The 12,811-nt window shown below is 36.3% G+C and overlaps 1 protein-coding gene across 1 annotated transcript; it reads right to left on the bottom strand.

Annotated features, from left to right (window-relative positions):
• Positions 1-383: 383 nt before the first annotated feature.
• LOC127636152 (uncharacterized) lies at positions 384-11,613 on the bottom strand. Its single transcript, XM_052116572.1, has 5 exons — positions 11,531-11,613; positions 11,045-11,254; positions 3,894-4,093; positions 2,579-2,738; positions 384-913 (listed from the first exon to the last, which is right to left on the bottom strand). Exons 2-5 carry the CDS (start codon positions 11,154-11,156, stop codon positions 762-764), a joined length of 624 nt encoding a protein of 207 aa, XP_051972532.1. The 5' UTR covers positions 11,157-11,254; positions 11,531-11,613; the 3' UTR covers positions 384-761.
• Between the last annotated feature and the right edge of the window lie 1,198 nt (positions 11,614-12,811).

Below are 12,811 nucleotides of genomic sequence, written 5' to 3'. Positions count from 1 at the left end.
AGTAAACCATATCAACACCAGTATTTAAGCAGAAAGGCCAGAACTGAGCCACACCGGAGACTGAAACACAGGTGAACTAAAACCTGGCAGCCACAATATGGGCCACAGATGGGCCATGACAGATCCACAATATGGGCCATGACAGATCCACAATATGGGCCACAGATGGGCCATGACAGATCCATATCTCAGCCACCTGTATGACCATAGTTGGCCCTATTCTGGTCTGGACCAGATGAGTTCCATGTCAGCCTCAACACCACCATAACCAAGCCACTTACACACCCCTCCCAGATGAATAGTCACAACAAGACAGTATTCTGAACAAATATTTATTTGTGTTAAACATCAAAGCATTGGCATCTGACATTTTTCAGTTGTACAAACAACTCCTATCTAAAATGGCACACCTCTCTCAGTTCAGCAAAAAATAATAAAAACAAAAATAAAACAAGTGCAGTTTTTTTGAAATTTTTCATGACGTTTCACTTTAAATGTTACTTGATCATCCATGTTTCTGGTCATCAAGTTTCATTGCTTTGCCTAATGCTTGAACGTCCATGTTTCTGGTCACGAACAAGATTCACTAAACATATAACACTAGAACATGTTTCTAGTCATCAACAAGTTTCACTTCACAAAACACTCCGTCCACGTTTATGGCTAGGAACAAGTAGCACTCTTCAAATGACTCTGAAACAGTCATGATTCTGTCACTGAACAAGTTGAACTCTGGACTGAACATCCATGCCTAAAGCCTGTTAACCAGTCATATTGTCCTTATGCAATTTGTTCTTCATCCTTTCTTTTCGTCCACCATCTCTGTCTGGGGCCAGATACAGCCATTTTTTAATGGTGGAATCAATGTCTTTCTCTGTGGCATCAGATGTTAGACGGTTACGTCTCACAGCCGCTGAAAAACACAAGCACACATGGTGTATAATTAACTTATGCATCATCAGGTAATGTGGATATTGAATAAAATGCAATATTACAACAAAACCTGAACCCAGATTCAAATTCAAATTTATACTGTCTACTACAGGCGAAAGATCATTTAAGATCATGTTTATTTTTACTTTTTTTAATTCAGTGTATGTTTATGTTATGCAACCTTGAGCTTGTATCGAGGCATACATAAAATGTTCTCTTCCTCCTTCACTTTCTTAATCTCTAATATAGTGCATTCATGCTCAACCATGCTGGTTCCAGATTTGTTTTGTTCATTCATGCTTTAAGCATTTAAGTAAAGAGAGAAAGAGAGAAAAAAAACTTTGTGAGGTCAATCTCAACTTGATTTAAAGGAGTTTTTTAGAAAACTGGACAAAAAGACAAAAGGTACAAGACAGTGTAATTAAAGGCTTTATAAAAAGAACTGCAATCCCATGTATCACTACATAATCAAATTAAAAACAGCATGACAGTGTAGTTTTTCAAAAAGAATTCCACTTTCAAAATATTATTTAAAAAATAATAATTAAAAAAAAAAAAAAAGCAAGCTGATGGCTTAGGTAGAACTGACTACAATCAATTAACAAACTAGCTCACATAAAGTCTGTCTTTGCAGGTTTACAAAATGGTGTTAAAATTTAATTTCCATTTTAGACTGGAATTTTTACTTCCGGAACTTCATGTACTTCATCTGCTCGCTCCTTTTCCTCTGCCCTCCTCTTCCCATTTCCTCTTTTTGTACTCCCATGCTCTCTTCTTCTAATCATCTTAAAACTTGAAAATCTATTAAAATAACTTTTTTATATTAAAAGTATAAATGACAATTTATATTTATATTTGCACTTCTACATTTTTTAGGATTTAATTTCATTTTTAGTCTAGCTCCATGTTCAATCTGACTCTAATTTCAAGTGATCATTTAATTTAGGCAATATTACTAATTAAAAACTGATCACAAAAATCAATTGTACGTTAATTTAGATATTTGATTATTCTGGAAATCCGATATACCTTCATATTCATATTCATTATTTGTTCATTAAGGACCTACCATTGCTCAGAAATTCACTCTGTGAACAGTGAACGCACAGACACAAATTTGCCAGTTCTGTAACTTACTCAGATGGTGATTATAATACTTTTTAAATACTCAACTACTCAATGCTCAATACTGTTTATTACTTATTGTCAACTTAATTTAAAGGTTGGATGTTCAATGTCAAAATTCAACATATATTACAGTATACGGATCTTCATAAGTATTGTTAGAAATTTTCCGGTTCCGATTATGGTTCCATTTAAATTAACTATTATAAAGTGCTACCACCAGACCCGGAGATCGGCTGAATGGATTTGAAAATGGTAAAACTCAACTTTTTAACTCTAGGGATTGGAAGTTGGAAAATTAGCCTATTTTCAAAAAAAATTAGTGTTCCTTTAAGGATTGGTGAAGGGACAGATGAGCAAATGGTCTTTCTCCCAGATCTTCCCGTCAAGATTAGAAAGTTTATTGTTTTGTTGGATGCCATGCGTGTTGCCAGAGTTCCTGAGTTTTGGATTCACAAGGAATTGATTTCATAAGGAAATAGTTTCACTCCTTACATATTGGGAATAAATGGCAACTTACCAATCACAACATCTCGTATCTGTAGGCGTAGGAAGCTAATCTTTCCATTCAATCCCCTCATGTTAACTTTCCTCGCCAAGGAGTTGGTAAACAGACCATGCATGATTCTCCAAACAGACTCCTGCACGTTCGCCCCACCTTTAAGAGCCAGTGTGTTTACCTGAAATCATTTATGTAATTAGTTTTAAGCAGTGGTTTAATATTTTAGAACTTCAATAACTAAATACAAAGATTATTATAGATGAAATTGGTCAAAAAATTCTCTCTTAAAAAAAAAAATAATAATAATAAAAAAAAAATATATATATATTGTGTGCACTTAAGAAACTTATTGTGTGCTCCCGAGAAACTGTTTAGGTGCTCACACATTATAATTTCTGGCTAATCTACTGTAAACCATTTCCTTTGTGCGTTGCCATTTTACTGTGGGAAAAAGGAGAGCAGAGATGCAAATTAATTAAGGAAGATGGCTTTCATTAAGGCCCCAATGTACTCATGGATACATTTTTGTTTGTTCAGTGTCAAAAAGAAGTTTGAAATGTGCGATCAGCGGTATCCACCTTATTTTTTAACTTAAAGGTGGGGTATGTGATTTGCAAAACAGCCGGCAGATTTTGAAAATACACAACTCAAAAGGTCCTACCTTCTTTCCTGACCCTCCACCCACTCAACCCATTCGAAGAGGGGGAGGGGAGGGTATGGTACGACCGTTTGATTCATGCACTGACTGTCCAATGATTCTAGACGGTCTTGAAAATGATTGGCTGGAGTTTTTCGAGTCCTGCCCGTTCCACAGATGATTAAATTTTTTAATTTTCATTTCAGTGCTTCTAACTCAGTGGCTGTAAGTGGGTTAGGAATAGGATTTCAAGTTATTTTGAAAAAATGGTCAAAAAAAAAATCACATACCCCACCTTTAAAACACTTTCATCTTATGCTGAAAACTTTGAACTGTTATAATCTTATTATTATGTCATTATCAATCACAAACACACTAGTTTGGAAAGAAAATATTTTTACCTTATACAGCAAGCTGGACCTTGAAACATGTTGCGTTTATGCATATATATATAGTCCTACATAATAGAAAGTTTAAAGGCCAGCAGTTTTACAGTATTAAAAATGAAAAACTGTGTCAGTGTTTCATTTCATCAGAAGTACAATTCTGTTAATCTGAAAGGTGAAAAAAATACACCAAGAATTTAGATTTTTGGGTGAACTATCCCTTAAAGCTATTGAGAGAAAAATAAACTTATTTGGAAAATAAAAGCCAACCAACAAGGATTTAATGTTATAAAAAGAAATGCTCACATACCAATTGCTTATGGAGGTCAGGAGTACTCCGCAGATTATCCTCCATGTTCTGTAGAGAAGTGAGATCTTTGAGAGGCAACAAATTTCGATCTAGGCCTATCTCTGTCTCCTGACTTGATTGCATACACTGGAGGGTCTTAAAGATAATTCGCATTTGGTCCATAAGCATCTCCTGTTTTGTTAATATATTACGAAGAAGAACTAAGAGGAAAAAAAGAGAAAGACAGACAGATTAGTTTTTTTGTTGTCCAAATTGTACTTGCCACACACACACACCTATAGAAAACATAAAATGTCTACATTAAAACAAAATTTTATTTCAGAAACCGATAAGCAAAATTATTTACCAAAACACAATTGGTGTTGACATTATTTAATAAGTATAAAAACAACATTACACATGCATTCACATGGGACACAGCAAGCAGGGAGCACTACATAGCTATCAATTTTATAGAAGTGTTTTGTGCAGATAACTATGAGCATGCACAGATTAGGGATGGGGATTTTTGGCAATTTCGATCATCGATAGGTTTCAAAATCGATTAATCGAGTACTCATGGCGAGGGGCTTGTGCAGGGGAGGGCAAGGCCGTAATGGAGATAATAAAAATCTGTTATGAAAATGAATGTTAAATATAAAAATATGACATGCAAACATGTCTATCAAACATGAACACATGATTATAACAGTTAGATTATGATGTAGCAATGTTATAAAAAAGAAGCATCTAAAAAGAATAGCTGCCTGAGGTAAAGCGGACTTTATGCTAATAAACTGAAACCCGTTCTATGACACTTCCTATGATATTAATCAGATAACTTGGATACATAGCATTGACGTTAACATTACAACTTATCTGTACAAAAGGATGCATATGCCAGTGAACTAAGTTATGCACTAGCGAGAGAGAGTGAGAGATGCAAGAGAGCAATATGACCGTCTCAAATAACTCAATCATTATCGGGCATTACACTTGAGCATGAAACTAAACATGTAATATGCAGCACATTCAGCATAATAAATGTTAATATCCCAACGCATCCTATATTAGATTTAGATGTAGCTAACCCAGACATCACTATGTGACTTCGAAGCCATGCATTGCTCTCTTCTCACGTCTATACTTTGAACCTCATGCTGTTGCAAGCTAAAAAATAAGAGCTCATGGTGCGCCCAAAGTTGCTGTAACTAATCAGATTTTTTTCCATGATTATCGTTTTCATGATCGATCATTGCTGTCACGGCTGAGTACTCGATCGCTGTTGCACATCTCTAGCACAGATTGCGGAAAATCGCTGGCCATGTGAATTAACCAAAATCAGACGATCCTGAGGCTAATCCCATGACACACTATTAGTGCATTCTCTGTGTGAAAAGGGCTAAACACTAATATACTCACACATTTGGTGACTGGATGTTTGCTTGATGTTCGTGGTCTGGTGTGGCTCAGGGAGCCTTGAAGGTTCGGAGTGCCTTTTTTATGGATCTCTTTACTTTTGTGGGCTGGTCTTCTGACCTCAACGTTGGCATGGCTTAAAAGGGTCTCAGTGCTTGATTTACTTGATGTACAACTCTCAGAGAGAACATTCCAGCCTGAGGATAACATAGCAATGCTGTTCTGCTGACTTGAGTGGATCTCAGGAGTGCTGTGGCAATCTGCATACAAGTCAGGACTGTAGCAACTTGGGAGAAGATTGGGACTCTTTTGGCCATGTGGATGAAGGTGACGACTGCTTTGGCCATGTGGGCTAACATCAGGGCTTCTTTGGCCATGTGAATGAAGGTCAGGACTGCTTTGATCACGTGAACAAAAGTCAGCTCTGCCTTGGCCACTAAGGTGGAGGCTGTCTACTGCAGGAGAAATCTGTTCCCTAGAGATCACTGGAGCATTAGGCAACGCATACCTCCTGCAAAGTACAAAAATTCTTAGTCCTTTAACAGCTTTGATAAAATGCACTGTAATTTAAAAAGGCTGATGCTTCTTACTTTTTTTGGACTTTGTTCCTTTAATGCCTTTCATCTCATCATTGCGGTGGTCAGGAGTACCGTGGAAGAGCTTAGGGCAGTTTGGCTTTCCTGGGTCTAATTTGTTGGCATGTCTAGCAATTTTCGGAGCATCAGGTATAGAATACCTTCTGCTTAAAAGTACAAAATGTCTTAGTCATTTATCTGCTGTGATAAAACACATTATCATTATAAAAAGCAGAAGCTTCCTACCCTTTTCTTGATTTTGGTTCTTTCAGGTGCTCTTCCATCGCATTATCATCGTCGTCGCCGTCGTCGTCATCTTCTCCAGGGAAAAGAATGTTCTTGGGTCTAACATCACATTTATCAATTTCAAGATAGGCTTTTATTTGTAAATGTGGTGAAAAACAATAAACAAACAAACTAAAACCTTACATTCTTTTTCTTTGAAATGCAATTGGTGAGTCTCCTCCATCGGTCTGATCAATGTCTGTGTGATCAACAGCTAGAGGTAGTTTACGTCTAGCTTCCTTGTAGTCATCTGGAAAAACAGCATCACAAAAATTTAATTACAAAGTAAAACTGTGATTTTAACTATAACTTGTTACTTTTAACTTATTACTTATAACTATTCAATTTGAAGAAAGTGGTGGCAAAACAACTCACTTGACGTGAAAATAATTCTGGCCTTATGGGGCTTCCAGTCATCTCCAGGACTCTCCTGTGATTTCACAGCTTTGGTTATATCAATCTTATTTGGAGGCCACATGCAATCTCCATTATTAATCCAGACTGAAGGCACAACTTCAACCTCATTTGTCTTGTCAAACACAACAATGTGAAACATCTAAAGCGACAAGAATGACATTCCTCAGCCAACTATTATACACGTCTATTATACAACTATTATACATAATAGTATAATATTTCAGAGTTATTTCTCTTGATGCAGGAGTGGAACAACAACAAATCTGTTTCGGAATGGCAATCTCACATACTTCTGCAGCTTCTTTCCTGTCATGAAACACTTCACCTTTGTGGAGAGGTTGGAAACCACATAAATTCCCAACTCTTTGGAATCAATAGGATATTTAAAGAAGTGTTCCACCTCTTTATATTCATTGCCCACAAGATATACTGCACCTTTATCCTCAACAATGTTTTGGACTAAAACCAACTTATTGTCGATTCTGACACAAGAATCTCTCTCATTGAGCTTCACAACTACATCATCAATCGCAAGAACTTTAAATTGATGAGCTTGTTAGCAGAAGCACTCTGGTACTGGCCCATCCGTATGTTCTTTATCCAATTTTTTAATTGCCTCTTCTACATCACAACTGTAGTTGCTATTTTCTATCTCTGACAATCTACGCATCACCTGAGTCAAAGGATTGCATGGCCCTCGTACCAGTTTTTTGAGTTTTCCTAAGAAATTTTCAAAGGGAAATCCTGATATTAGATCTAGATTGCCATGGATTTTGACATCTTCACTGAGGTGCACCAGGCCATGAATATTGTAAACCAAAAATTCTTCACCATAAAGCTGGCCAAAGTGTTCAACAAATGAACGCAACAGAGTATTTGCAAAGTCATTCATCTCCATACAAAATTCTGGAGTTGCCAAAATGTACACAGCTACAGACAAAAGCATGAAGTTGTCATAGATTTGAGGCTGTAAAACACCATTCAGCACAACTGGACCAGTGTATAACAAAAATTGGCGTAGCTCTGTTGCTTTCCACCTACATCGATCTGCCAGTGCCCGAGGCCTTCGCGCAAACTCACTGGGAATGTAACTTCTCAGTGCAAGAAGTCTATCTGAAACCATGGAAGCTTGAATGGATGATATGCGACAGTGCAAGGGACCGATGGTGCTGATCCACAAGTCTAAAAGACGCCGCATTACACCCAGACAAACCAAGTGCATGTAATCGTGAGGGAAACAAGTGACCATGTCAATGCCAATGTCTGTAAGAGGTGACTGCTGAATGTGGTGTTCTTCATCAGTTGCTTGCCTAAAACTCTCATCAGTTCTGTGCTTTGCATTCACCTCAGGAAATGTCATTCGATTTGATTTCCAGACACCTGTTTGGTGACACTTGTCACATCCATGATATCCAGTGTGTGACTTCACACCTCTGATGAAGGCTCGGGCAGGGGTATCGCACATAACAGAAACAACATTCAAAAAGAACGTTTTCTGCTTGAACAGAAACCCATCCCTCAACATTTTTAGCTCGTGAACCAGATCATGAAGATAATCAGCCAAAGAATTTGGTTTTGAAGTACCACAAAAGAGTCCAATCAACACTGGTGCCTTAGTGTGACCTTGCAGCAAACCAAGAATCGGCCAAAACTGTGTACTAGTACTCTTGAAGAGTGGTAGTCCATCAAAATTCAACTGTATTTTGAAGACATGTTTGTCTGCCACAGTATGCCACACGTTATCAAGGATTTTCCTAACAGAATTCAGAATTCCACAATAATGGAACACACCACCAGCTATACTGCTAATGTTGTATCTTGTTTTTGTTTTCAGCAACGTTCTTCCATCCTTAGGCAGAGAGGAATGATGGACTTTGAGAATGGAAAGAAGTGCTGACAAAGCAATTAATGAAATTCCAAATTCAATTGCCCAATCTACTAGTGAACTCTGCAAATCTCTCTGACTACAAGGATCTCGAAGATCAGACTGGTCCTCAACAGAAGCCTCTTCATGTACTTCCTTATCCTCAACATCTTCTTCAATATTCTGGTGGTCACTTTCTTCATCACTAATTTCCATGTCTGATTCCCCCGAAGAATCAACACAAACACTTAACTCCGAATCGTCCTCCACCTCCCCCTCCCTATGTTCCACATAGTCAGCCAATTCACTGACTAGTTTTAGTGCCCTTCTTCTGGAATTGCTCCTATCATTGTACTTCCATACCTTATCCATACCGTGACTTTACAGAAACCTTTTGTTCTTCCTCCTAAAAAAAAAAAAAAAAAATACAGATTATTTTGTTTTTAATAGACTATAATAAAATACCAGAAAAAGATAAGCTTTTTTCAGCCTCTGCTTGCATTCTGAAAAAAAAAAGTCTGTAGTTGTAATTGCGAAAGCAAACTAGCTTTAACAATGAAATGATTGATGATTAATTAAACCACTAATTAAAAACAATTAATCATCATTAAAACTCAATACATAGACTGTATTGATGATGCAATATACTGTATATTTCCGATGCCTAATTACAAATTGTTTAGTTAATTTAAAATACTTATTATTACTTATTACATTCAAAGTGAAGTAGAATAAAAAAACGAATACCCCTTTTTCGAGCATTTACTCAATTTCAACATGACAAATTCCAAAATATTGGTCAAACAATTTTATTTAAATTGTAAGTTAAAATTCTGGCCTATTTCTGTCCACAGGGCGTAATTCTATTAAAAACTAATTAAATCTAATACATTTTAGCACCACTAATTAACAAAAACAAGCCTAGACTTTTTTTATGGCTGCTCTTACTAATGATTTTAACACATTTTATTGGTGTTTTGTGGTACAATATCTGTGTTTTGGTGTTGTCCGCCACCAGAGTTTTCACATGTCGTGCCATATCTCAAACATTATTTATCACAAATTAATAAAAAAAATATACATATGAATTAAATGTTCCCTGAACTAATAAACTACATGCACAGATTAAGCATATGCATTTTGTACTTTATTTTGCTTAATTTCTACCTGTCCCATGGTTTAGCTGTCATTACCAACACGCTCTGCATAAAGGCACTTTTTTTAACTGTTTTTTCATCATCAAAAGTTTATTTGGTAGCCATGGTAACCTAATAGCATAGCGGAGCACATGGATTTCAAGCTGCAAGACTGATGCCTTGATGTCCAGAAAACTTACTTTTCTAAACTTACTTAAATATACTCTTTATTCTTTGTGTTGGTCATGTACACTTATTATGCGTCATACCATGTGTTGTATTTCTGTATTTTTAAACATTTTTGGATAATTGTTTATCACTTTAATAGTTAAAATGGTGTACATGCAGAAAGCTAGCTACACTTGCTTAGTCATCATCTTTGCTAGCAAGGCTAGTTTTTTGACAAAAATGTCATTACAGCACAGTCATTACCAGCACATTACAGCTTGTGCTAGTAATGACAGGTTGTGATGGTGATGACGGCAGATACATTAAACATACTGTTCTTTAAAGAATTTATGTTAAACTATGTGTTGATGTTTAAACCGATTACTAGCTGGTGTTTTTTTTTTGTTGTTGTTGGTCTGAAGTCACTTAGGCTCTTAAAATACAATAGGTTATGATCAGTGATTTGTCATCACCGCAACAAACTGTCATTACCAGCAATGTCATCACCATCGCCATACATCACCATACATATTTTTGCCAATGAATTATGTATAAATTACAAAAACATCCTATAATTTGTTGGACAGTCTGAATTATCACTGTATTAAAAAAGTTTTGATGTATGGCATTCACTTAAAATAAGCTTATATTCCAAGACAGGGTAGACACTTAGATGACTATAATTCATCTTGCAAGTAAAAATCAACAATCCCATTGAGTTCAAGATAAAATAGATTCCATGTGAAACCACAAAATGTTTTAAAAGCACTGATTTATCATTTAAGTTTTATTTTTTACATATATATTCGATGATGTGATGGTAATGACACATTTACCTGACATAGTTAAAAAAATGACAAAAAAAAATCACTAATTCCCTTATGGTCTCAACCAAGCTCATAACGTTGTTCCTGACTTGAGAACTGATAATTTGATGTATACCAATTAGTCAAATTTGGGATTTTAATTTTCAAAATTGCAGCAACCCAATTTGGCCCTTGATCTGAGAAATGTCCATTATAGTTTTACAGAAATTTGTTCCAACCACAAATACCATAACATGCAACCCTAACTTGCATCATCTGCCAAAGATGATTACATTTGTGACATAAGACAATGACTGACTTTTTGGACATGTTAGTTTATTGTATTTAAAACACATAGATTAAAACTGCGTTTAAACTAAGTCATTGGCGTGCAAATTTTAATTAGAACAGTTTACTATAATTTCGATAGCATGTTCACACATCAATTAATCATTAAGTCCGTAAAATGACTTAAGTAAACTTCAATGATGTTTTCACTTACCAACTCTGCTGTCTTTTTCCCGGTTCAGTGCAAATCGACCGTTACTGAAGTCTGTGCAAGACTGCAGCGCCCGCCCACTTTTTCGACATACAGGTTCCGGGAGTATTTTCATTCACCTTTTCTCTTTGTAGATTACTGCTTTAAAGCGTTATAAGCCATGAATTATAACAACCAGCTAAAACTTGAATCACAACGTGTACAATATTCGATCTGAAATAAAAAAGATTTGAAAATTTGTCAAAAATACAAAAGTACGAGACTATGTGCGTTAAATCCAACTGGGTAAATAAAACTACAATCCCATGAAGCACTGCAAATGATAATTGCGCCTTTTTGTCAATTTTTCTCTGATAGGTCAGCTTCGGGGAACACCGGGGGCCGCCATTGGCTAACAAGCCTTCAACTGCCATCTGAGGCGTTTAAAGACTCCATTTGTCCATTGATTATTTCTAAAGAAACACGACAATGTATAAAAGGCTCTATTACCTTGTATCTTACGTTTTGGCCCGTAGAAGAGGTTTTTGTAAAAATAGGCTAACGATTGCGTCATACACGCGACTCTGTGTTGCGCGTAAGAGAAATTACCGTATAGACAGAAGTAGAAGCTCGCGAACAATCGGGGGGACGTGGAGGCATAAAGTCGAAGGAGAAGCCCATAGAGAGTTGTAAAGTTGCTCCTGCTGCGAGCTCATGAACAGCTCACGATCTCCGGCTCTGCGAGATTCGGAAGGGAATGATTCAGATTCCTCTTGGCACAGCTACTAGAAGACGTACTACTGTGAGACAGGTTGCTCACGTTAAAACTACGTCATCAAGCTCAGTTTGAGCATGCGCAGTGCGCGTGGCAATTAGGTTGCTGTGTCCGTTTCTTTTACTGTCTATTATACGGAAGCTATGTGTTTCTAGAAAAATCTGTCATAAATGGCAACACGTTTCTATCATTTCTCAAATACATTTAATGTCTTTCAATCACATATATGTTCAATTTGTGATCATCTTAATTAACTAACTGGTAAAAGAGTAATCATCATAGAGTAACAACACATTTCCTAGTTACTCTGATAAGGCTGTGTGTGGTGTTGAAATTAAATTATGTTTTAGTTTCATTTTAATCTGTTAGGTATAATATTGAATGCAGGATTAAATCATATATATAGTGGAAAATTTATGATAAGAAAAGTCCTGGTGTACAGGACTTAGCCTACAATGTATGGATATACTATTCTACAATATAAGATATATCATCGCCTGTCATATATTAGGCATGAATATCATTTTACATGTAAACACAATAATTAAATAAGCAACAGAAATTTATGTTATGCATTTTAAAAATATATTTTCAAAATGTATTTCAATATATTTCACAGTGTTTCACATACATGTGAATATATTACCTTTCTGTATGGGAAAACATTGGTATTTTACTCAAAAATATTTGAAAAGGATTTTAAATGTGGCTCAAGATCGGCCATACATATATGGCCCACATATCTATATTTGACATCTGGGCCAAATACTCCATTTGACATCTGGCCCATGTCTTGGGTGCCGTCTTAAATCCAGTGCCATCGCTGCCAAACCCGGGCCATGTTTGGCCCACATGCTGTATGCCAGTTCATGATGAATGCCAGCTGTGCCAGACACATGCCAAATCTGGGCCAAATTTGTTTACTGAGTAGTACATAAAGTCAAATAAAATGTCCTGAAACTTAATCATATATATTGTTTAAGTGGATAGGGCTACATCAAACCCTAAACTGAATG

Source organism: Xyrauchen texanus, chromosome 43, assembly GCF_025860055.1.
Source record: "Xyrauchen texanus isolate HMW12.3.18 chromosome 43, RBS_HiC_50CHRs, whole genome shotgun sequence".
In the NCBI taxonomy this organism is placed as follows: Eukaryota; Metazoa; Chordata; class Actinopteri; order Cypriniformes; family Catostomidae; genus Xyrauchen; species Xyrauchen texanus.
Note: the sequence above shows the minus strand (reverse complement) of the source record. Positions and strands in the feature narration are given on the sequence as shown.